This window comes from Diaporthe batatas (genome assembly GCF_019321695.1).
Source record: "Diaporthe batatas strain CRI 302-4 chromosome Unknown Contig00003, whole genome shotgun sequence".
Lineage (NCBI taxonomy): Eukaryota > Fungi > Ascomycota > Sordariomycetes > Diaporthales > Diaporthaceae > Diaporthe > Diaporthe batatas.
Genome location: NW_025408550.1, coordinates 5979797 through 6004617, shown reverse-complemented (window position 1 = coordinate 6004617; position 24821 = coordinate 5979797). Strand labels below are relative to the sequence as shown.

Below are 24821 nucleotides of genomic sequence, written 5' to 3'. Positions count from 1 at the left end.
GGGGCAGCGTGGGCCACGATGCGTGGGAGACGGCGGCATCATTGATAACAGTACTCCGTGCGCTGACTCCGTCGCTGTGGCAGGCCGTTTTCTGCAGCGCTACGGGGTGCACCCCTGGCCGTGACCAGGTACGCCATCATGTCCCTGCAGTGTAACCCAAAATGCACCTAGATACTTGGTATGGTCTCGCTCCCAGGGCACCAAAGCTTGTTTACCTCTTGTCCTGCCCCTCACACCCTGACCCATTTGTCGTCGTCGTCCTCCTCGTCCTCCTGCTGCTGCCCCTCCTCCTCGTTCCTTGTCTCTCCCTTGGCATCGCCCCATGTGTGCTCGCCTGGTAGACCGACCGGCTGGCCACCTCTCTTGTAGACTTGTCCGTCCTTGCAGACGAAGCTTACCTTCCTGAGCGCCTTCTTGTCGTACCTCGGGTCTGAGTCGAGCGCGATGATATCCGCCCTCGCCGACTTCTCGATCAAGCCAAACCTGAAGCCACACGCGTCCTTGCCGCACGCCTCCCAGCCTCCCACAAAACACGCCTCGAGCACATCAGCAACCGGGATGCCCGCCTCCATCAGGAGCTCCATCTCCCTCACCCCCTCGCCGTGCGCAAAAGTCCCCGTGTCTCCACCAGTCGCGAGCCTGACTCCCATGTCGTAGGCCCTCTTGACCCTCGCCTGCACCTTCACGTACTCCGCCCTGGGAAGCGCCAGCTTGAAGATGGCCAGCGTTGGGGTGAAGATTGTACCACAACGCGCCATCTCTGCCCAGAGCTCGTCTGTGTTCTCATTCACGTGCTCCACGCTGGTCACCCCAGCCCTCACTGCCATCGCTGCTCCCTCCACCGTCCCCGCGTGAGCCGCCACCGGCAGCCCTGCCGCATGAGCCTCTTCCACCACCGCTGTCATCTCTTCTTGGCTGAAGAGAGGCACCGCAGGGTTGACCTCCGCGTGTGTTGGGGGGAACCTGATCCCGGCCCCAGGGGCGTCCCCTACAACAGCCGGGTGGAGCGGGGGGAACCGCATGACCTTGCGCCTGTAGTCCGCGTAGAACTTGATGACATCCGCTCCGTCACCAACACGCCGTCTTACCGCGCGCCGCACATCCCACGGCCCATCCGCCGCATCTGACGATCGTGGCAGCTGAAGCCCATTCTGCCGGTTCTCGCTGCGGATGTCATACCCTGATGACGACGCCAGGGCATGGGTGGCCACGAAGAGACGTGGGCCCGGGATGAGGCCGCGGTTGATGCAGTCGCGCAGGTTGGCGTCGAAGTTCTCCATCGCCTCGCTGCCCAGGTCACGGTATGTCGTGTACCCTGAGAGGAGCGCCTCGCGGACATGGTTCGTGGCCCGTACTGTGCGCTCGACGATGGACTCGTCGCGCATTTGCTCAGTTGAAGAGCGCTCACTAGTTCGTAGCCGTCAGTACTCCTGCATGTTCTCCGCGTGGTAGTGGAGGTTTCTCGTGCATGCCTGTAAGGGTGGAGAAAAATGTGCGTGTGCGCATCGACGAAGCCTGGCATCACGACTTTGCCCCTGAGATCGATGTCGTCACCGCGAATTTCATCGTCTGAGGCCCTAGTATATACGTCTGCGATGCCGCCAGACTGCGTGTCGATTTTGATAGAGACATTGTTTATGAACGCCTTCTTTCGTGGATCAAATAACGTCGAGGAATGTAGAGTTAGCATTCTGCGGGTCATCCCTGCTCGTTGGTTGAAGACTTCAGAATGTCAGAGCTGTGGCAACTGGACTGCGCGGCTTCAACTTACATAGATAACAAGCCCCTCAAGTTTATGAAGGGTGGCTGGGAAATCTGCTATCGATGATTTAGGAAATTATAAGCATCCTCTCCCGGCTTGTATTTCTCCCGGCTTATGTCTCTAGTCGTGCTCATTTCCTACTGTAAACACTGCGCTGCACATCATGGGACAAATTTCGTCAACGCTCCTCTGCTTTCATGGTTTCGGTGACGCGGCTTTCAATCTCTTTTGTAGAAACGTGGGGCAGCTTTCTCAATTGAGTGGAGTGGAGTGACGTACACGTCTTATCATCCCGTGCGGCATGGCGTATCTGTTGCACAACATGACGGATCATACATGCATTCAATCAGAGCCAGGAGACCCAGTGGAAGAAATCATTCATTCTCGAATTATGCTAGAGTCTGGTTGTGTGATTCCTTCCAGCCCTGCTGCACTTCCAGCCTGCTGAGCCAAATGCTCAATTATGTACTCAAGGCGCGCCCACCACGCATGTGTAGCTGAAGAGAAATACACGAAACTGTACTACCCGTCATAGTAGCTACAAGCGTGAGTGGAAACAAGATGAAATCCAACCGGCAAACAACAAACCCCTTCGCACCCTCGCAAGCGCTTGTGACAATTCAAAAACGAACTGCGACAGAGAGGTCATCCTCAAGGCGAACAAGCCGAGACACCGGAGTCCGAATAATGATCCCCGCCTCCGACGCGATTCTCCTTCTTGCAGTCCTCTTCCTCTTGTCTCCTGAGTGCTTTCTCCACGGTATCCAGCTTGTCTATCAGACGGGAAACCGGAGTGATGACCAGGTCCTCGAGGGAACTGTCGAGGACGCCCTTCATGACCATACCCTGTGAGCCTATGTTCAGAAGCAGTGCGATGTCCCTCGGTAGCTCTTGTTCTGCCGGTGCGGCGACGTCGACATGTCTGCTCTCGGTGATCTTGCGGCGCTTCGCAGGGGACTGCTCTTTGCCTTCCTTCTTGGACGAGACGGAGGCCAACAGTCTGTTTTGTACACTCTGTGACGGGTGCCACCCGGCAATTCTTTTTATGACTCTCTCTACGATTCCGAATTCCATCTCATAAGTGTCCTCGCACACAGGGTCCCCACTGGAGCAAAAGTCACGAAGATCGGCAACCGACTCTCGCAGGCTCATGACACCGCAGGACAGGAGGAGTGCCGCCGAGCTGACGCTCAAGTTTGTACCTTCTGCGCCAATCTCCCTGCTCCTAACCATCTGGTCCCAGAGAGAGCCACAGGCAGAAGGCGGGCCGTTACCAAAGAGGTTGAGTTCTTTGATCAAAAAGTCGCGCAGCCAGGAAGGAATCTGTGGTTCGTACCCTTCTGGGGGTGGCAGGCCTGGGTACAGCCCCACCATCGTGCCTTGGTCGGGCTCTTCATTGGACAGGTCGATTTTGAGTTGTCCAGAAGGGTCAACGGTGAGGATGCCGGGGTTGAGGATGTATTTCTCCTCCAACTCGACTGGTAGTTGTCAGTAACCTGGTCTGGCGCCCAGTTCAACGCACAAGGCTCTGAAGACATCAAAATTGTGATGGATGGTGTAATGTGGGGCAGGCTCGTACTTACTAATGGCGAGGCGGTTCCTCGCGATGATGTCGCCATCGTCATTGGCAGCCAGATTGTCATTTTGATTGCCCACTCCGATCGCATCGGAAGAGGGAAAGGTTGTACTCGGCGTCAGAAGCCGAGACATTTTGAGGTACCTTCCTCGACTCCTGGAGATGATTAGCGTCATATGAGCAGTGGTGTTTTTTTCTTCTCTTTTTTCGCAGAGCAGTAGATGAACGAACAAGAAGCTGGGTCGGGCCTGCTCGAGTGACGTGTTCTCGAAGTTTCACAAACTGTTCGCGGCGATGTTTCGAGGTGGTGGGTGACGACAGCGAAATGTGGCTTGAAAAGTGTCGCACTTGCTGCTGATTGAAGACAAAGAAATGCGAAAGTTGGCAAGCGGTTGCTAGCCGCCCGCAACAGGCTCTTTGATCCGCGTCCAGAAACACGAATATTTCCGAGTTAGGAAGGTATTTTTGTACAGGGGAAAAGCTTTTCTCTTCTTCGACAGTAGACCTAGGACAAACCCCAGCCTCGAGGGAAAGCGTTGCTTGTGGGGGGGGGGGGGGTTGAAGTTGATGATAGGAGGTGGCCGGGGAAGGAAGTGTGGATTGGGAAAGTTTTGCAAACGTCTCAACCAAGACGTCACAAATAATCAATTGGCAGCAGCTTCTTCAGACTAGAGTCGGCCAAGGCAAAATGGATGCACCCACGTCCCAAAGGCGTAGGTTTGACACTGATATGTTGTAGACCAAGCTAGGGTTTCCAACTACTAGCGCAATCAGGTGCCAGAAGGTGGGTGAGTGGCTGCAGTCTCATTTCTGGGGCAATGAAAGCCCCAGAGGTGAGAGACAGTGGAGTAGGTACTTTGCGCACTGAGCTTCTGATCAAGGCTGAACGTTTTTTTAAAAAATGAAATGAAGATTAAACTAGGTCGGTTTTTGAAGAGACAGCCACCCAAGGCTTTCCTAACCTCCCCACCCGAATTTGTGGCCTTATGGAGCAAGAGTACCTAGGTACCTAGGTAGAAAACAGATAAGGTGGTACTTCAATGTCATCACCTGGGCATCTCTTGTAGGTCAGTATCCTATTAGGTAGTATATGATCCTATAGGACACCCTCCTATGGGAAAAGCCTGGAGGGATAGTCGTAGATCGAAAATTGCCTACCACCAGTGATGTTCCCTGATCGGAGGAATCAGGCTTCATGATCTGTACTTGACTTTGAAATATTTCGTTCCTCCTAATGCAATTAGTCAACAGAGCCTATGGACTGTGCATGGGACTACATGTATAATTGGGGGCTATGTGGAAAGACCAGAAGAGTTGTTTTGATTGAGTTCATTGGCAGTTGAGCAGTATGGTCTATTGTTTTAACAAAAATATCCTTCCCAAGCCGTGTAGACAAACGCCAGCCCAGCGCCTTCCCAGCGCCTTCTCGCTACAATTATGCATCCTATGCTAAATCCAATCTCACCCAACCCTGGCTCTGCAACAGAAGTCTAAGGGCAACACTCCTCATGCAGGCGAATGATAGCCTCGAGCTTCATCAGCTTGTTCCAGGCCGGCCCAACGATGACCTCATCTAGGTTCATGGACATGTCAGCATGGTCAAACCTGCCACATTGCGGATACAGGAGCCGTATGAGTACCTCGGGCAGACCGAACGCCCACGCTTCTTCATCATGCTTGATGTCATGCGGCCAAAAGCCTGTAAGGCGGAACACGCACTCACGGAGATGAGTCAGGTCAAGCCAGTAGTCACAGCCCTCGGTCTCGAGGTCGAGGCACGACTGGAAAGCCTCGATGTAGCTGAGGCACGCCCTCATATCCTCGATGATGGGCCTTAATAGCTGTGGCAACCCGGTCCATGTAACACAAAATGCCGCATCGAAGCGCGCCGCCGGGTCGCACGACCGCAGCAGCCAGGATGCGAGCGGTTTGAATGCCTGCCGGCGGGCTGCGTGCCGCGAGTAGACGAGGCGGTTATAAAGCCCTCCAGCACACTCTGGGATCCACGCACCGTCCTCTTCCGAGTTCTGCGCCACGCCTCGTACATCTAGGTGTGAGAGGACGAGCTCGATCACGGAGAGAGGGAGGTGCTCGTTTGATTCGACGCGCTTGGCCACCGCCGCGTCCGCCGTGTGCTGCCGTTGGCGGATAAACTGGCGGGCGGCGAGTTGGGCGTGGCGAAAGGCGCGACTGGCCTTATTAGGCCTGGGCGCTTTCTTAGGGCGTCGCTGGGCACAGCTGTCAACTGCGATATCGTCAACCGGGAGCTCATGAAAACGGAGGTCATCGGCTGGGAGTTCTTGGGGCAGGCGGTCGTCAGAACTCAGATCGATGAGCTTCCCAGAGTGTCCCAAAGATATCGGGAGACTCAGCTCTTCGTAGGATGAGTATGCAAAGGCTTTGATAATAGTTAGCATAGTGTTCGCACGTTCATGGTAAGTGGCAGGCATGACTTACCCATGGTTTCCACAATTCAACGGGTTTCAAAGTCGTCCCACAAGGCCAGTATTGAATCAAAATGGAATGTTACAGAGTAGGTGAGATTGTTGATTCTTTGACCTGATGGGACACGGTAGCAAGGATGTTGTACCGCCTGCATGAACGAAGGAAGACTGAGCTGTTATAGACTTTTAGGCACCTGACATCTGGCGCCACTCGAGCAGCATCGCTCGGGAGAGCAGAGACACGCAAGACAATCGCATTGTGTGCTTTGTCACAATTGTCTACATTACAAAGAACGATTGTCAGCGACAAGAGCACGGGAGACTGAACATTGTGTGCACGGCTGGTCGGCCGTGTCCTTGTAACTTGGGATCTTGGATGGGTGCAAACGGGAGGCATGACGGTACCTGGGGAGCAGGGGCTGGGAGTTTAGACCCAGCCTCTAGGTGAACGGGTCGGGTAGCGCTTGATTGAGCCCGGTCGGACACAGCGAAACAATTATTTGAGGATTGTCTTTGTCTTAATTCCGAATACTGCGGTAGGCTAATACTGAGCCAGCCTTTGGTCTCTGCCGGGCCCCCTAGAGGGACCCCGAAAGCCTGCTTCTGGCTAAGAAAACAATAAAAATACCGCCCAAAAGGGAAAACAACCTCTGATATCATGCATAGCCGTTCCTTCCCAATAAAAGATCGGGAGGGTTCGGTTCGGAAACGCGAACAACCTTTTTTCTACTTTGCTTGAGAAGCTGGCGTGAAAACAAACGAAGCCGCCCTTGAAGTTGGTGCACTCAACGGTCGACGACTCAGTAACACCACTAGCTGCCTCCCTTGAAGGTGGAGCCGGAAGTGTGTCACCGTACAAAGCAAAGACTGCCAACGTCGGGTGAAGATCCGCTTATCTTCTCAGGATCCTACCGTGGTATCGATATTTTAAACAGGAATCAACCAATAGTCGGGAGGAGTAGACAGGGGGTGGATCATTCCCCCATCCCAAGCATGTTCAGATCGACAACTCATCTTCCGTTCAGGCACTGCCGTAGTTAGATTCCACCTTGAATGCTGGACAGACCTAATGCTCACCTCTTCTTGGGTCGGCCCCGCTTCGCCTTGGGAGCTTGGGCTCCATCATCATCGTCGTTGGCAGTAGCCTTCTTCTTGCGGCCGCCCTTCTTGACCGCGGGCTCAAGCTCGGATTCAGAACCCTCAACAGCGTTCTCATCGGGCTCGACCTTGGCCTTCTTGGCACGGCCTTTCTTCTTGGGCTGCTCAATGGCGGGCTCAGCATCGACTTCAGACTCGGGTTTGACCTTCTTGGCACGGCCCTTCTTGGGAGTCTCAGCCTCGGCGGCGGCTTCCTCATCAGACTCTGGCTCAACCTTGGCCTTCTTGCGTTGTCCTCTGGCCTTGGGAGCTTCGACTGGTGGGGCATCTTCGTCGTCGCTGGCTGGCTTCTTCGCTTTGGTCTTGCGAGCCTTCTTTGCGGGAGGAGCCTCAACCTGCTCCTGCTCCTCTTCCTCGCCCTCACCAGCCTTCTTGCGACCACGCTTCTTGGCCGGCTTCTTGGCGGGGGTGGCCTCACCATTCTGGGAACATCAGCACACAGTTGCATACTTTGTGGACCAAACACACGTACTGGGTTCTCGTCATCCTCATCATCTGCCTGGGCTTTCTTCTTTGTTACACGGGCACGGATTCCCGCCTGGCCCAAGACATTGTACTCAGGGTCACCATTGAAGTCCTCGTCCGCAATCTTGCCCTCGATCATAGCGGTACGGATCTTGGCTTGGACCTCAGGATGATCGCTATAGCGAATGTTAGCCGTTAAAAAAAGACTCGAAACTTTAGGATCAAGCAAGCACTCACTTAATCTCATCGTAGCCGTCAATCATGTCGAAATCATACGAGCCGTCCCCCTTAGCGATCTCTTCGCGCAGATTTTCGAGCTGTCTGCCGGAGACGCAGCCCCTAGAAGCGGCGTAAGAAGACAGACCAGCACCGAGGACCAGCCGCCAGCTGGCTTGATCAAGGGTTTTGCCTACCAGTGCTTCCACCTCCAAGAGCCGTGATCGCCGATCTCGAGCCAGCTGCCGAAGCGCGGCTCGCCCTTCATGATCTTGACCCCTTCCTTCTTGTGAAGGGTGTCCTGGCAACCAGCGCGGTTGTTGGGGGAGATCTCTGGCGATGCATGTCAGTAGTGTGTTCCAGTGAGACTTGCGAAGGCTGTTGTTGGACATGGATGTAGGTATCTAAGTAGTATCGACAATTTGACACGGTTGTCACGCGCCAGCAAGGGGGCGAGGCGGATGCAGGCAGCACGCCATGGTTTGCTTACCAATGCGATAGGCAGGCATTTTGAAGTGTTGTCCCAAGGATCCAAGCTCGACAGGGTGAATTGCAGAGTCAGAGATAGGCTCGGTAATCCTGCAGCGGCAGGAACGAGGGTGCTTGAGGTGTGAGCAGGCGGTTTGTGGCTTGACGCAGCTTTTCAAAGGGCTGCACCAGGATTATGACGTTGACCTCACCCGCGGTCGCGTCGATCAAGCAGGTCAGTCGCGCCGACAGCCAGCAGGGACGAGATTGCCCACACAAAAGCCGCTGACGGATGCTCAGAGGAAGTTGATGGGGTGAGTCTTCGTGCGATAGTCAATCGACACGAATTTATGCTGCCATGGAAACGGAAAGGTTGGGGGGTCTTGTCCAAGGTGGGCGGTAATGGGCGGTGCCGTCCCGCGTTGCGTCGCTTTGTGTGCTGTGCTGCGCTGCGTCGCGTCAAGTTCCCCAGGCAGCCGACCCCCCTGTAATCGGTGCCCAACGCTCTCGAGACGCCCCCGACCGGTGAAACAGCGAAGACAACCACGCAGGCAGCTCCCGAGTTTCTTTCACGCGAATATGGGACGAGATGGAATCGATGCATGCCTACTTCCGTGTTTATTGTGTGAGATACTCGGACCAGTCCACACTGTAACAAGAACAGCAGAGTATAATAACTCAATATCGCATAGTCTACTTCGTCAGCCACTGTTCCTGGTTGAGACGAGTATTTTGCACAGCGTGACCCGTGATTTTTACCCCGATAAATACCAGCTTGCCAGCAATGATCATGCTACAAAACTACAAGAATGGACACCACCCGATATACATGGCCGACAGGTTCCTCGGGTTCGTCGCCTGCTTCACCAACTCCTCTACCTGGCCCTCCACCCCCAGCGGGATGCTCTCGTCACCGATGAAACCCCGAACCTTCCTCTTTATGCTCTCCACCACGCTCGTCGGGTTCAGCTTCACCACGTCGCTCTTTCGCTTCTTGTCCCGCTGCAGGTCCAGCGTGGGGTCGTAGATGAAAGCCTCGAGGATCGTCATCAACGTCTCCTCCTGCTGCCGCAGGATCGACAGTGTCAGCTCGCTGCACTGCCTAAATGGCCCTTCATACCCGTATATTCCCATCGCCGCCACCATGTTGTGCGTCAGCCGGAACGGCACTCGCTCCGGCTGCGCAAATGTCAGGCCCTTGTCGAACAAGCAGTTGAAGTCCACGTGAAACACCCCGCCGTTGCCCTCCTCCAGCAGCACGTTCTCGCCGTGCCTGTCACCCAGGCCCAGGATCGTGCCGACCATGGACATGACCGCGCATGACCGCGTGTACTTCAGCCGTGCTGCAAACCAGGCTGACGGGTTGGGGAATTGCGAGATGAACCAGCTTGGCAGGACCGGCGGGAACATGCCAAGTACCTGCTCCGTGAAGAGTTTGATGTTCCTTTCCGACGTGCTGGCTTCTTTCATCATCTGCTGGATCTGGCCGTAGTTCGGTACAATACCGCGGGGCTTGTACAGTCCCAGCAGGATATCGCGAAGTGTCTTGAGCCCGTCAACCCACTCGAGGATCCCACATTCCTCGTTCAGAGGGGTAACCGCGTACGTGCGGATATAAAGTTGCCTGCGGCTGCTTTCCGCATCTCGTTTCAAAGACCGGTTGATCATGCCGTTAAATTCCATCAGGCGCTGATCCGTCCGCAGGTCATCCTTTGGCTTGATCAAGAGGTTGTATAGTTTCCCATCTGTGCCTCGGGCCGTCAGACGGCGTGGCTTTGCGAGCGATCCCAGGACGAGGACGTCATCTAGAAAGGAATCGATTGCCACGACATCTCTTGAAAATGCCTTGTGCTTCTTTATGTTGTCCGTCAGTGTGGGCAATGTCGCGGTCAGGCACGCCTCAATTGGAACAACCAATGGGCAAGGGGTGCATCTGTGATTGAAGTTGAGATCCCGAGTTATGCTGGCGTGCGTGGTTCTGTTGCTTTGGAAGTCCCCGTTATTGCATGCCAGGAGCAGCTGTTCCGCCAACTTCTCTCCCGATCTCAAGAGCTTACTCAGATCGTATGCCGACCCGTCCACCTTCTTTCCACTAATGTTGCGGAGTTGGGCCAGCAGATGAAGGCCACGCCTTGTTCGGTCAGATGGATGCTTGCTAGTCATGATGGCGAAGAGCCCCCAGAGGGCCTGTCGTGGATGTGCCTCCACAATCTTGATGATGATGTGTTGCAAATGAGTGAAGATGTCCGGGTTCGGATGAGCAATCCGAGCCACGATCTGCGGCATCGCTGTATAGAATATGTAAGCAGGCATGCGTTGCATGTGTTTATAGAAGTATTTGTTGAGCTCGTGCAACAAGGTCTTCCTCCTCTGGGATAGCTCCCTAGACAGTGATATTTTCCCTTCGGGAGCCTTGTCGATCTGAGCACCAAGATCCATCCACAGCGATAAGATCCGCGGCAGAGTCTGGTACAGGTATTTTGTGCCGTAATTCAGTGATCGAAGATAATTTTCGATGACGAGTTTGGCTGTTTCTCCAGTGAGGTACTCGTCACTCTGTTCGTCTGGACTCAAAGCCTTCTCAGACTCAAGGACTTTCTTGTAATGACGACCAAGGTAATAGTGGCCTTTCTCCCACGTTGCGTGTGTTTTTGCTGCCTGCTGGTACTGCGCCCGCAAGGCACTGACGTGTGTCTGTCCCGCCGAATCTTGCCACTTCGCCAACAGGAGATGCGCCCGGGCTGTCAGCAAGTTCCTTTGCACTTCAGGTCCTTTACTTGACGTTGGGGCAGCAGGCCCCAGGTTGTACCCTATGAACGAATTGGTCTGGATGGCGTTCTCAAGGATTTGAATGGCTTTTCTGTGGTGACCTTCTTTCCACAACAGCCTGGCATTCTCAATGGTCGCAGAGCCATCTCCAAGTTGCGATGCGTGTAACACGGCGTTGAAAGACTGTTGGAGTGAGTCTGCCTTTCGGGCTAATCTTGCACTTGACAGCCACAGAGATGAGATATCCCCATCCGAGAATCTAGGCCTTCAAATGTATGTCAGCACAAGAAATCAAAAAGGGTTTCTCGAGACTCACCTCATCAGCTCCATTGCCGCTCGACGTATTCCCAGAACGTACTGTTTGTCACTTACAAACGCACCCAGAACCTCCAGTCGACGGTCTAACGAGGTGATCACCCCTTGCTGGTCAACAGCCTCCTTCTTGTGGTCTCCTGCGATAATTTCAAGGTCAGCAAGCACATGACACCTCAACATGGCGTCATGGGCCGCCTGAAGCGACGCTGTAGCCGACATGGACATTGAAGAAGCAGTCTTCTCCTTCAGCTCTTCAAGTTGGTTGACAAAGCTTTCTGTCTGGCCATCCTTGAGCGCTAGGAGCGCTGATCCAACCCCGAGATTAAACTCATCCAGGTGATTGCTAGCCTTGTAAGAACCTAGATATTTCTTAAGGGTCTCCCATCGTCCGGTGGCCCAAGCAGCTTCAACAGCAAACGGCGCAATCTTGTTGATCCAAGGCCCATTGGTATCCAAGCCGCCAACGTGGTTCAACAACACGTCTGTGCAGTGTCAGCGTTGGCAGGAAAGACGCTTGTGACGGAAGGTCTTCTCACCATATTGGCCCGACTCCTTGAGACACGTCAGCAGATCGATCTGCACGTCTACGTTGTTGGGGTTCTCCGCGAGCTGGACTTCACACCAGGTCTGCGCCCTTGACCACCTTCCCGCCTTCCTGTGGCTCAGAATTTGCTGCTTCAGGTCGATGACCTTGAGGTTGGCGGATACCCCTTCAAGACCATCCGGCTCGTCAATATGTGAATAGACGTGCTGCAGAGAGTCCAATGCCTGTTGAATGTTTTCGGCGTCGTTGCCATGTTGTTCTTGCTGCCGCAAGATGTGAGGCTCCAGGTGAAACAAGGCACGCGCGTATTGTCTGCAGTCAATGGCGCGCTGCGAAACCAACTCTGGCGGTATAGAGTCCAGCCGTTTCTGAAGAAGTATGAGATTGTTCTCGTCGGCCCTGCTGAGCCGCGAGGATCTTTTCACCTGCAAGAATCTCATCGCATAATCGATGACTCTGAACACGGCCTGTTTCCGTTAGCGCGATGAAATAGGCATTTGGCAAGCCACGTACCTCGCAAAAGAGCTTCCTGTCCTCTCTCTCCAAGTATGAAGCATTCTCAGGAACATCTTGTTTCAAGATGCTCAATAGCTCATTCCACACTGCGTCCTTCTCCTGATGGGTGCTCTTGTTGCCGAGAGTGATGTGAACGACGAGATATGGAAGCATAAAAATGGCAACCGATAAGTCCTTGACCCTGATAGCCCGGCACAACGGGTCAAATATGATCTCGGCAAAGGGATTTTGCCCCTTGTGTAGCAAGTCCAGCGTAAATTGCCGGAGCCAGTTGGCATACGAGCGCCCTGCGCGGAAAATGGGATATTCGGTCTTGATGCTTGGCATCGGTGCAAGTTTGTACCTGGACGTCAGAAAAGGGAGTAGGACATCGCGTACGCTCTCTGGCATGCTCAGCCATTTCCTATAAATGCGCTCACCCTCTGCTCCCTGCACGCCAACGGCTGCCTTGTAGTCGCATCTTTCCAAAAGCTCTTGCATGACGTATGACAGAAACCCCTGCAGGCTAGAGTCTGTAGTCGACACAAAGGACTTGACAAGCACCTCCTGTAGGATGAAGGCAGCAAAATCCGTGGTCTCATCGGCATCCGTGAAGTTGGAAAGTGCGATGAAATCCCTCTGTTCCCGAACGGTTTCGAGCCTGTTCGCGTCCAGACAACCCATCAGCCCAATACACTCCGCACAAAGTCGCGCGATATCAGGGTTGATCCCGTTATACTTAGAGGTGCAGTCCAATAGTGCTCGAGCCAAATTTTTCACAACGCTGTCAGGCTGCTCACTAATGGCTGATGCCTGTAGGTACCCTTGATTCTGGCTCAGGTAATCTGAGAGTTCAAGCAAGCCTTTCTGCACAACACCAGCATTTTCATGATGCAATCTGTCAATGAACAAGGCGAACGCAGCGCGAGTGTCGAGTGGCGGGCGACGTGCATCAATTTGTTTCCAGATTTCTGAGAGCTCGCTTATATGGCTTAGCGACGGGAGCTTCGCAAGGGTGTTGTTTAGCACCGCCTCGTGATTGCTGAGCAGGAAACGCAGTAAAGCCTTGCTTTGCTCTCGGCTCTCCTCGGCAAAGAAAGACCAATACTGGCCGATGATGAAAAAGGTGGTCTCAATAAGCTCCTCAACATCCTCCTCTCCGACATGAGTCATCATGGAATACCAGCATGCGAATGCGGTCGTTCTCAACTCATCTGAAGATAGGGCGGATAGTAGACATACGGATATCTGGCATCAGATGGTCAGTAATTTGTAAGCCAATGCGCGTGGTAGGACAAACCTGTGGCCGTGCCATGCGGATGTATTCCTTAGCCAGCACTATCATTTCTTCCATGGACTTGATACACAGTTTGCGTTCCCGCATAGGCGGAGGCACAGGCGAGGCATTGTTGATGACTTCAACCATTCGTGCCGACAATCCTAGAGCATGTTCCCTTAGAAAGCGGCCGATGACGTGATGCCCGCCCTTTCTCTTCCCATCTCGGGGAGCCACCATCAGCAAGTTTGCAACCATGGTCAGGGCTGAGCGGGCCTGCTGCTCATTAGCTCTCTGTGAAAGACTGACAAGATTGGCAAAGGTGGCTTACAGAGGCCCTCGTCGATTCATCCCCCTCCACACTCGTTCTGAGAAGCTCCAAGATCGTCAGGACAGGACTGGTTCTCAACACCTCTATGAGGGCCGTGCCACTGAATGTCGGGCAGACGTTGACCAGCGCCGACATCGAAAATCGTTCGACGTTGGCTTCATCCTGTACGAACAGACGTGCCAAGATCGCACTTAGATTCGATTCGTCCAAAAACATGTCTTGCAAATGCTCATCTCTTCTAGCCTCGGAAAATTTCTGTATGATTTCTTTCTTGCCGTGAAGCACAAGCCATGGCAAAGCGTGAGACTGGATGAGCAGCAGCAGCTCTGCTACGCTGGTTCTCAGGAGATCTGCTACCATTTGCGTAGTCTGAGGCCGTGTGAGCATATCTTTCACAGTCGAATACGCGAGATTTCTCCAGAAAGGCTCCAGAAGGCGTCGTGGTGTTGTTTTGAGAGAAGCGGCAAGATTTGTGATCTCGTTTAGGGCCACTGCAGAGACGATAGGGTTTTGGTGGCCAAGAAAGTCCAGCATCTTGACCAAGACAAGATTGAGGCCTTCATCTGAGACGACTCTGCCGATTTGTCCCCAAGCCATTAGAGAAGTCTCGTTGATCCCTGGCTCATTTTTGTCGGAGACAGACCGCACAAATGCCAAAGCGTTGGCAGTATTCCGTTTCAAGATTTGCACGCCAACATTCTGGCCCACACCCGGCCGTAAGAAAAGGGTGATTGCCCTACCGGCCGCAATCCGGAGTTCTCTGAGGGAGCTTTGGAGAGCTGACAGGCACCACTGGCCAATGGCCGATTTCTCCAGGTCTAACATCTCAGGGCTTTTTGAGTGTACTATGATGCGTCGGAGAGCTATCATTGCGACAATCCGTGGACGATGGGATTCACGGAATTCTGGGAGGCATATGAGCTTTGTGAAAATGGAGCCGGCCAATTCCACCATCTTTTCAGTATACTGCGATCGCAGCACCCATTTGTCATCTTTGGAGCAAAATGAGCAGTGCAGACCACGCTGTCCGACTGAACGCAGGCTGAGGGAGTCATCGGCCGCGCAACTAATACAAGCGAGCAGCTGAATGATCGAACACCGCACAGCATCACTAGCAGCTGGGAAAGAAGCCCTGTCACTTGCTGTCAGAATTTTCTATTAATGCGTCAAATTTCAGAGCTTACAATATGCCACTTTCAAGCTGATTCAAGTTCGGGACTGCCGGCAGATGAATTACCCGACGGAGTTGTTCGAGAACAAGCTGCATTGACGGCGGCTCCTGGGCGAGTTTTCTCCGTTTGACAAGGCGTTTCTGATCTGTTGTTGCGTGTGCCTTGGATTCAATTGATTGGACCTTTGACCGTATGTCTCTATCAACGAAAGACCGTGGCGAGAGTTCAGAGCTGAATGACTGGTTCGTGGGGAGGACAATCGCCTCACGGAACAAATGCACGGATCTCTGTATGCAGCAGGCATCAGACCATGGCTGCACTGGACACGGGCAGAGTGGACATACCTGCAAATCCCCTGAAAGATCGCTAGCGACTCCCTCGACGAGCATTTGCTCTAGTGGCTTGAGTAGTTGAGCGGCAGCAAGTTTGGCGAGAGGCCTTTGCTTGATGGCTGTGTCAGAAATCTGGACAAGGGCCAGAGACAGTACCTTGGTGGCCGAAGGGTCGCTCCGCTCTGGCTGTGTAATTCCTGTCTGGCTGACTGCAACATCTGCTGCCAGCAAGATGATTACGGAATACAACTTGTGTATCACGGCTTGTTCCACTCCAGAATGTGGGGAGATGAGATTCAGGGCTTGGTTCAAGAGAGACGCTGGACTGTAGCTGCCCTTGTCTCTCCATCGCCTCTGCTCTTCATTCAATGCTTCGATACAGTCTACCAACCAGGTGATTCGCTCTGTGGAAGGTGGAATTGATTGTTTTGACGTTTCGTCTGACACTGAAGCACGATGAAGGATGTTCAAAAGACCAGAGGCGTGCCGAAGGGCATGCTCTCCATCACTAAGAGTGTAGCTGGGACAGCGAACGGCGCCGGTCAGAGTCTCCCCGGGCAATACAGAATTCAGAGTGTTGTGATCAGGCAGTTCGATATCTATAGAGCCCTTGGTAGCTGGCGGCGACGACCTTAAATGTGCCAGGATTGCTGTACATAGGTCAGCGCTGCCCTAAAGTGTGGAGGTGTGGGGTGCGTTCATCCTACACCGAAAGTTCGCCTGTAGGTAGAGGTAGACTGGGTTGCAAAGGTTCCACAGGCCGCCAGATGTACTCGCTGTCACGAGAATGAAATGAAAGAGTGACTCCAATGGAGAAGACAGGGCCAGGCATCGCTGGTGCCCGAGCATCCTGAGAAGCTTTGGGAAGAGCCAGACCCATAGCGGCTCAGGGCCTCGGTGGAGAAAGAGGGTGCCATTGGTGGTAGACTTGAGAACGACTGGAGTCTCGGCGATGGTGACCTTGAGAAAGTGCACAGCAGTCAATGCATCGGTTTTCAGTTGCTCGCGGTCGGCGAATGGGTCGTCCCACTTGAGACCGTCGAGAATGACGCGCGCGTAGACATAGATGAGCATGTGGTTGTGCTCCACATGCTCATCTGGCGTCTTCAACGAGTCCGGCTTGTTCTTGACTCGCTCGATCTCCTCAAACAGGCGCTTGAGCTCGCTGGCCTCGTCGGGTCTCGAGGACCTGGCCGAGGTCGAGATGCTACCGGCGAGCTGTGCAGCCAGGGTGGATGGAGGCGCACCACCATTCGCGGCTGGTCCTGGATTCGCAGCATTATGGCCGGCTGCTCCGGCCCGGGTGTGCGACTCGGCGGCCATCTTGACCTGGAATCGTCATCTCAAGGTCACTCAAATGGCAGGTCTGGGCCGAGATATTGTGGAGTCGGAGGAGCGCGACGCGTCGAACTGGGGAGGCGCGCTGTCACGAGGTCAAATGCACGCATGTCCTGCCTGCAGCCCACACGGTAGGTACCTGGGCGTCCACAAGAATGGATGAGTCAGCACCTGAACTTGGTTGCTCCTTGGCACGTTAGTTTTGAAATGCACCTCCGTACCTGGGTTAGAATCAGTACTCTATGATCCCGCCAGTGCCATTGTAAACAAGTTCATTGAAAATTGGTTGGACTATTGACACTGTGCTCCGTACATCTCCTCGCTTGAGTGTGCCGCTACATACCTAGGTACATAGGTACTCGAGTGCCCCAGGGTAGGTGCCCGCTGGCCCTCAGCAGCGCAATCTGGGCTATCCGAGCAGAAAGTGTCGCTGGTGGTGCCCGCCAGTTCGTCTTTTAACAAAGGTTAGAACAGTTTTGCCTGTATGTTAATGGGATGATGCACGCACTCAGCCAAGAGGAAAATGGATGTACCCACACCTTGAGTATGGATTTATTACTGATATGTAGCATACCAACCTAGGGGTTCTAACTCACGCTGGGAATGACATCGATACTGACCATCATCCGCATGACGATCTGTCAGTTGGCCACTTCAAGTTGATCTCTCCCACGAACAAATAACTGGCACATCAGAACCCCAGCTTCTGAGCTCGACTGCAGCCCAAATGGCAAGAAGCCAAGCTATTTAAGTGACATGTAAGAATACTGCGTCTGGTGAACTACAATTCATCATGCCCTCCGACCCTGATAGTCACGCCTGGCAAATTGGCCAGCGAGATCTTTCTTTTCGCCCTCTTAGTCGAGCCCGGATCGTCAACCAAGCTTGCTGCTCCGGAAGGAGTCCACGGTTTGACACGCCCTTGCCAGACGTCAAGTCCCCATTTCTGTAGTGACTGCGAGTCCACGGGCAGGTTTTGAGGGTATGGATAAACCCGGTCTTTCGACAGCTGATGCACAGCCCCCGAAGGAAAGACTCCAACCTCAAGCCCCAGTTCCTTTTGTAAATCTGGGAACTCCAATGGATCAACCGTCACGCAGGTCAGCGAGTCGTAGTAGCCCTTGGCAAAGCCATGTAGGTCATGCCGAAGCCTTGAGCGATCTTCTTCGGCGCTCGCAAATAGGTAGACCATGGGCCACCCCCGCTGGTACAGATGTTCTGTCAGCCCGAGAGTCTGCAAACCAGTAGTTGGGTCTTGGTATGTAATTGCGGGCGGGGGGGCCCGGGGGGCTGCGCTCACGTTGAGCAGCCTCTGCTGGTTATACCTGGTCAGCTCGCCGACTACAGATCTTGATGCCTCAACGACAAAATTTTCCAATGCCGCAGAATCAGTGAAGGAGGCAGAAGTCCTCGTGACTGTTGCTCCATCCCTCAGATCGCACGTGACCAGGCCCTCTTCTTTGGCGAGCTCGACATCAGACGTGACGAGCCCGAAGGTGAACTCCTCCCTGTACATTCTCGCGACTTCTGCAAAGCTCTCTCGAGATGCCTGGTCGTCTGGGCCGATATGAGCAACAAAGACTGTGTCGTCCATGTCACGGAAAGCACCAACATTATCCGTTGAAACCTCGGTCACGACTGGCCTTGCCAGTCGAGCAATGAAATTTGAGATCCTTCACATGTTCATCAGTGGTTCCTCGAGAATATAAATTCGCCTGATTCACTCACGCAGAGCCCCTTAACGATCCCAGATAAGTGGCCACCAAATGGCCTTTCTCGTATGCGTACAGAACTGGGCGTGAGGTGACCTTGTGATCAGCACACACGCTTGGGTGTGCGTCACAGTCAATGCTGAGAAGCGGATGCTTGGATGCAGATATGGCGGATGCCCATTCGCTCTCAAGAGTCTGGCTCTTCAACCTTCACAAGAATTAGCGAAATTCCCAAGCGTTGCCCTCGCGATAGGAGCCACTCACTCGCCTGGCTGGCAGGATACTCCACTGTCAGCGTTTAGTCGCTCGGTGCGCCGGGCGCCTACGCCAGTATGATGGATAGGGCACTCACGGAGACGACTACATAGCACAGGGGAAAATTAGCTAAAATTTTGTGGTTACAGGCTGTCCACTCACAAGCCACGAGGGCAACATCGTGTGTTGCGAGGGCGGTCTTAAGCGCATCACCGTCGGCATGTTCCCAGCAACTGGCCACTCCCGCAGTCAACGCAACACATGAAAGCCATGCAATCCAGCCAGACGTCATTGTCTCTCGTTTCTGGTGCTATGTATTGAGAAGAAAGGAGGCGGGAGTCGCCTCCTTAGGCTTGATTTCAAGGCATTGACTTTGATGGGCGATCGTACGGTTCGCAAGGGGGGAGGACCATACCCCCCCTGCCCATAACCCTAGCCCCTGAGTTGAGTGGCTGGTTCTGGCTTAGGTCATTCTGGGGTGTTGGCGCTTGTCACTGTTCGATGCGACACAAAGCTTCTACAGCTCTCGCAGCCTGTCGAAGCAATTTGCTCATGCCATGCTACCGTCCAGCAAGGCGGCCTCTCGCTTCCACCGCATGCCCTCCAGCCTGAACTTTCCTGATTTCTATCGGCCCCCCACAAATATCTAACTGCTTTTGATCTCGACTCCATCGCAATCCCGGAACTTGTCACTATGGGCGTGTTCCCGAAGAAGAAATATGTCTCGTCTGCCGAGGCAAACACCATAGCAGCGCGCTACCGAGCGGCCCTCGCAAAGCGCCCGTTCCTCCTCTTTGGCTTGCCCTTCATCTCGATCATCGTCGCCGGCTCTTTCGTGCTCACGCCAGCAACGGCCGTCCGATACGAGAAACATGACAGGAAAGTGCGGCAGATGACCAGGGAGGAAGAGCTCGGCGTCGGCAGACAAGGGCGCAAAGTCGACATAAGGGATGAATACTACGTGAGTCGTGGCAGTATACTGCACACGGTATGAAGACAAGGTCGTATCTGCTAACACTGCCCGTGTTTCGTAGCGACTTGCCGCGAAGGACCTCGATGATTGGGAGCAGAAGCGTGTGAAGCGACTGCCAGGCGAGAGCGACGGCGTGCTGTAATCACACCGAGCCAGGCATCTCTGTGATGATCTGACGTATGAAAAAATCTCGAAATAGCCTGTCAATCGATCACAGCATGGTCAATGCGCCCGGCGAAAGGTCGACATGGCCTTGGTAACGACGAGGCACGAGACAATTGGTGGTCGCAAGGCAAACGCCAATGTGAACAGCCAGGGAGGAGCAGAGCTTTGAAACATCGCGACTTAACATCACGGGAGTGGCTCAGCTCTTATCGGATGAGATGAAGCGGTCGGCAAACCGAAACTCGCATGAGATAGACAAGCCGCAAGATGTGGTCAGGGATGGGGCACCGGCATTGGGGATCGCCTTGTGCTTGTCATCTGAAATACCCAGAACTTTGACGTGAACCTTTTCACTATGGTCACCGAGGCGGCAACAGTAGAGGAGGCGGGGCACGCAGGCGTTGTTTCAGGCGCCGGTTCGCGCGACCTTGTGTACTCGTCGGTGCGGCCACCGGCACTTGGCGCTCAGCTCGTCTCGACCTCGGACTGGGAGACAAGCCCGGCGTCTTGAGATACCACGGTACACACAATACTCGCATCTCGCCACCGTCGGGACGCGGTACCCGTGGCGTTTTTTTTGGCTACGAATTGCTGTCGCGAAGCTAGAGTTTCAATCTCGATCTTTGCCAGGGCGAGACGAAAGCCTCAGCACCAAGTCTGTTCCTGCCGCACCAATCATGACTGGAAACGTTTGCAGCCACAGAAGCCACCAGACTGACCTCCGGTGAGGCTCTGGCGTGCCCAGGCTAGTGATTCAGCAGTTGCGACTATACTCACTTGCACGGCCCCTAACCATGGGAAGGCCCCGAATTTAAGCTTCGCAGGCCGTTGACAGCTATAGCATGGAGGCAGGGGCAGCTGACCGCGGTGATACGAAGTAGTGGGGGAAAACTAATTCAAAGCTAATGGAGCTATTCCGAGCTCTTGGGTTCTGAATAACGGATCCGGTACTTCTTCAAGCGGTCATCCCTGCCTGTGACGCAACGTCACCACAGCTACGAAGGGATGGCTGCTCCACGCAATAGCAAGACATTTTAATCCTCCTAATTTCCGCCAGGAACCAACACACCAAGGACCGTTGACAAGCGCCCTCACGTCGGTAGTGAAAAGCAGACGCGCAGCATAAACGTTTGGAATGAGAAACCCATAATCTTCAGCCACTTAACGCGTGGCGATCAACTTTGACCGTGGTCGAAAGCCGGCAACAGCAAGGTGCAGGTTGCTACTATCCGAAGGTGCCCAGGTGCCGCCGTCTCGTCATCCGGTGTTTTCCAAGCTTTGAAACCAGATGCGGGCGATGATCTCATTAATTGGACACTCTTAAGCGCTCACTGGATCTCAAGGCGCGATCACCTGCAAGGTCTGTGGCATTCCGTCGTCCAAATCGGGAAGCATGTCAAGTTGAAAAAAGTCGCGAAGTAGTAAAAAAGCGTCACTTCTCGGGGGCTTGTTATACTTGTATAGTGGACTTTCATGAATGCCCAGGCGCCGGGGGCCGCAGGCTGCTCCGTATGCAGGCCTCTTGCAAGACACCCACTCGGCCACTCTGCGCGAGGATGCAAGCTGTAACTTCAGTGCTGGGATCGCGCGGGGTATGCGTGCCAATGGCGTGGTTGGACAGCTTTGTTTCCACGCACTGCACGCAATTCACAAGCTGATGTGGCCGCTAAGGAGACTAGGCAAGCTAAGGTCAGTGGACAGTCTCAGGATCTCTGGTGACCTGCCCGAATTGCGTCTTGATCTACAGATCAACCACGAAGCCGGGGGAGCGCTCGTGGTGCCTGGGTGCTGGCGGCAGCGAGGCGCACTTGGTCCTTGTTTCCGGATTATTGCAAAACGCGATCACAGCCAAGCACCGCGAGGCTCAGCTTGAGTATGGCGACAATCCCTTCCCGATCGCATGGGCCAGTTTTTAGGAATTGGCCACCCCCTGTCCATCCTTGCCGAGCATGGGTCCCGGTTTCCGTGACCAGAGGTCTGGGGGATTATGATGAAATCAATGGGTTGCTGGGTACAAAAAAAGAAGGACAGGAGATCATCAACTCGAATCCTTGGTTGCAGGACTATATTTTCACGACCGCGATATGGCAGCACTTGACCATGCTGGCCGGGCACCATACTCGGGCCCATGATGGCTTACACGTCAGCGAGATATGATGACAGCCCCATGACAGGTTCTGTGCTCATTGGCCGTAACAGCGTTGCGGGCCCAACAAGGCCTTTGCCTCTTCGCCGTCTAACTCAATGGCAGCGAGGATTGATTGGCTATCATTGCCGACTCGTGTGGTCTACTCCCTGTCTCGTGGGCATTCCGGAGGCAGTGGCTGACTGTCTTCGCTTCCCGTCCGATCAATCAAGGGGAGAATCACGCCTGCAAGACTGTCATCCGGGTGACGTACAGCCCCACACTAGGGCTGAGTGCGCAAGGGAAGGGTATCCCCAGCGGGTCGAGTTGGTCGGGACCTGGCTGTCATGGAGGAGGATGCCCGGCCGTGCAACAGTCACCGCTAGATGAACAACCTTGGAAACGACTAGCGCGCAGGAAGGGGGAAAAAAAAAGTTGGGGTGCATCGCCCGAGCAGGTACCACACCTACTTGCGTGTTTCTGCCAATGCTCCGGCGTACCATCGGCAAACCTGCTTCACAAGCCCTGGCACATCGCTAGATTGGCGATCACAGGCAGGTTTCTAACCAAGTACGGAGGTACCAGTCTACCTTCAAATGTACCCTCGTATCTGGCCTGCCTGCAGCAAGCAAGTGCTGCAAGGCACATCATCCGGATTGGCCGGGCTTCTCGACCGGTGCCTGGTGGATATATATCAAAGGCGGCATCCCCCGCAGCCCATTCTGATGATGGGCCTCACATTCTCACTGACAGTCCTTACCATAACCTCTCACCCAAGTTTGGCTCGCATCAGCCACTTTCAAGACTGGACTTGCCGTCACCCAAGAGTCTCTCATCAGTGATAGCGGAGACTGTCTTTCTCTACCATAACACCCACCACTTCCCACCAGGGACGTCATCACCACCGGGCATCACACCTTTGCACCACCCACAATGGTTGGCTCGGCTGGCCATATGCGGATCCTACGTGGGGTCCGCAGCCACAAGAAACTGCGCACGACCATGCCAGCGGATGAGCTGGAAGACCAGAGAATCGTCCACAGGAGGCAACATAGCGATGGTGCACCGGCACCAGTCTCGAGGATACCATCGACGGAGAGGCATGCGCGATCACACTGGCCACCAATCGAGTGGGACCCACTCAAGCTCAACCCACCAGCTGCTCAGGTCTCGGACATGGCGGCCAAGTCCCGTGAGAGCCTCCCTACGCAATCATTACGGTCAAAACAGTCTTTCGCCGGGCATGAGCTACGGCGGCCACGAATGCATCACTCGGACTCCGGGTTTTCACTGATGGTCCACGATGGCTTCGACTTTGGATTTGAGAGGGAGCAGGCCCTCGGCCGGATGATCGAGCGCAACCGAGCGCACGATGATGACACATATGCCAAAGGATGGCCGTCACCGGCGTCAAGCGTCGACTCGGGCAAGTCCTGGTTCGACCACGACGACGACGAGGAGGGGGAGGAGGACGCCGCCGTGAAGAGGAGCAACGAGCTGTCATCTACGCAGAGCCCCCAGCGGAGACCACAGGTTGCCTCTCCGGATGATCCAACGCACTATCTCAAGCGTGGGGGCTGGAAGCGAAGAGGTATCTACTTTGGTGGACAGAGTGAAGAGGTCTACCAGAAGGAAGATGATGCCTTTGACCTCCCATGAGAGGTCAGCTGTGCACCACACGTACACACGCACCCAGCAAGGCCGCGGGGATCATGGATTTCTTTTATGAGGAATTCTGCCAAGGGTTCATGACGACCTGATTTCGGATTCCTCTCTCTTTGTTTTGAGTCTTTTTTACAGCAAGCATGGAGTTCCGAGCGATTGTTTTCTGAGCGATTTGATATCACTTCCCGGATCAGAGCATGGCATGTGGCATTTACGGACTGGATTTGGGGTTACTGGGACTGCAGGCCGCGCACAGCCTTGCCCATGTTCGGGAGTGTCGGGATTATCTCTCAGCTGTTATGACACAGGGCACACACCATGACACGATCTCGCAAGCCGAGAGGACGAGTCACAACAAGCAACAAACTAGAACAGCATTCATCAGCTTACGCAGGCCGGAGGCGTCGGGCTGAATCGCCCTGCATAATAAGCATGTTTCGAAACCTAGATGGCAGTGCAGCGGTGTACAGACACGCACTTGGTAACTATGTAACTATGTAGTAGCAACACGCTCAAGAAACAAGGGGAAAAAAGAAAGATACTTGAATCAACATGGAACAAAGCTTGACCCAGCCAAGAGGATTCCCGCGGACCATCGTGATCGTGACTTGAAACTCGGAGCGTTTGTGTGCCTCGCCGTCACCATCTAACTGGCACAATAAGCAACGGCATCGGCGGGAACACAGCATTAGCAGTGAGCACGGTACTACACAGTCTGGATCACAGGCATCCAGGCAGCCAGGCAGCCCAGGTCAGCTGCACCTTGGGCCAGCGGGGTTCTCAAACATCAGCCCGACAGCCCGGCAGCCCGGCAGCCCGGCATGCAGGTACAGGAGGATACTGTGGCACCAGTTGACAGCACGTTGCAATGTAGTCGCGGTGGGCTAGGCCGAGGCTGCCGCTGACAGCTTCACCGTCTGCGCGGCTGATCTCCCGCGGCAGTAGCACGCCCACGCCGTACAAGATTGCAAGAGCACCTGAGCACTCGGTACCTTGATTTACCCCTCTCTGCGTCTCCTGCGCTGCAACAGCAGATCTCGATATGTCAGACCACCAACAGCCCCCGCCACGCACCCGCCCTGCCGCCCTTGCGTGGAATGTGCCCGTGTGCCCGTGTGCCTGAGTGCCTGAGTGCCCTGCGGGGAACCCCCCCCCCTCACGTCCTGCACCACTCCGCAGCCGAATTATACTGTGTGCTTATTCCCAGATCTGCCCTGGGCTTCTTACCGCATCAGGCAAGCCGCTGCTGACAGGGGCTGCAAGCA

At 54.3% G+C, this 24821-nt stretch overlaps 7 protein-coding genes across 7 annotated transcripts; 2 read left to right on the top strand and 5 right to left on the bottom strand.

Moving 5' to 3' along the window:
* Positions 1-230: 230 nt before the first annotated feature.
* On the bottom strand, positions 231-1702 carry KVR01_003491 (uncharacterized protein; the record flags this gene model as incomplete). Its single annotated transcript, XM_044785697.1, has 2 exons — positions 231-1407; positions 1473-1702. The coding sequence occupies 2 exons, from the start codon at positions 1700-1702 to the stop codon at positions 231-233; spliced, it is 1407 nt and encodes a 468-aa protein (XP_044648506.1).
* Positions 1703-2413: 711 nt separating this feature from the next.
* On the bottom strand, positions 2414-3823 carry KVR01_002722 (uncharacterized protein; the record flags this gene model as incomplete). Its single annotated transcript, XM_044789853.1, has 2 exons — positions 3346-3823; positions 2414-3240 (listed from the first exon to the last, which is right to left on the bottom strand). Exons 1-2 carry the CDS (start codon positions 3512-3514, stop codon positions 2414-2416), a joined length of 996 nt encoding a protein of 331 aa, XP_044647737.1. The 5' UTR covers positions 3515-3823.
* A 1005-nt stretch (positions 3824-4828) lies between these two features.
* On the bottom strand, positions 4829-5856 carry KVR01_003871 (uncharacterized protein; the record flags this gene model as incomplete). Its single annotated transcript, XM_044782801.1, has 2 exons — positions 5796-5856; positions 4829-5736 (listed from the first exon to the last, which is right to left on the bottom strand). Exons 1-2 carry the CDS (start codon positions 5797-5799, stop codon positions 4829-4831), a joined length of 912 nt encoding a protein of 303 aa, XP_044648886.1. The 5' UTR covers positions 5800-5856.
* Positions 5857-6278: 422 nt separating this feature from the next.
* KVR01_003557 (uncharacterized protein) lies at positions 6279-8729 on the bottom strand. Its single transcript, XM_044784731.1, has 6 exons — positions 8112-8729; positions 7819-7954; positions 7643-7744; positions 7413-7581; positions 6860-7362; positions 6279-6810 (listed from the first exon to the last, which is right to left on the bottom strand). The coding sequence occupies exons 1-6, from the start codon at positions 8128-8130 to the stop codon at positions 6804-6806; spliced, it is 936 nt and encodes a 311-aa protein (XP_044648572.1). The 5' UTR covers positions 8131-8729; the 3' UTR covers positions 6279-6803.
* A 24-nt stretch (positions 8730-8753) lies between these two features.
* On the bottom strand, positions 8754-16734 carry KVR01_003473 (protein kinase MEC1). Its single transcript, XM_044783117.1, has 9 exons — positions 16031-16734; positions 15336-15973; positions 15004-15278; positions 13820-14951; positions 13513-13764; positions 12231-13460; positions 11710-12184; positions 11175-11655; positions 8754-11123 (listed from the first exon to the last, which is right to left on the bottom strand). Exons 1-9 carry the CDS (start codon positions 16644-16646, stop codon positions 8891-8893), a joined length of 7332 nt encoding a protein of 2443 aa, XP_044648488.1. The 5' UTR covers positions 16647-16734; the 3' UTR covers positions 8754-8890.
* A 2588-nt stretch (positions 16735-19322) lies between these two features.
* KVR01_003092 (uncharacterized protein) lies at positions 19323-19743 on the top strand (the record flags this gene model as incomplete). The annotated part of the gene is made up of 2 exons (XM_044785277.1): positions 19323-19589; positions 19663-19743. 2 exons carry the CDS (start codon positions 19323-19325, stop codon positions 19741-19743), a joined length of 348 nt encoding a protein of 115 aa, XP_044648107.1.
* Positions 19744-21955: 2212 nt separating this feature from the next.
* KVR01_003225 (uncharacterized protein) lies at positions 21956-24129 on the top strand. The gene has a single exon (XM_044789181.1). It carries the CDS (start codon positions 22825-22827, stop codon positions 23548-23550), a length of 726 nt encoding a protein of 241 aa, XP_044648240.1. The 5' UTR covers positions 21956-22824; the 3' UTR covers positions 23551-24129.
* The last annotated feature ends 692 nt before the right edge of the window (positions 24130-24821 follow it).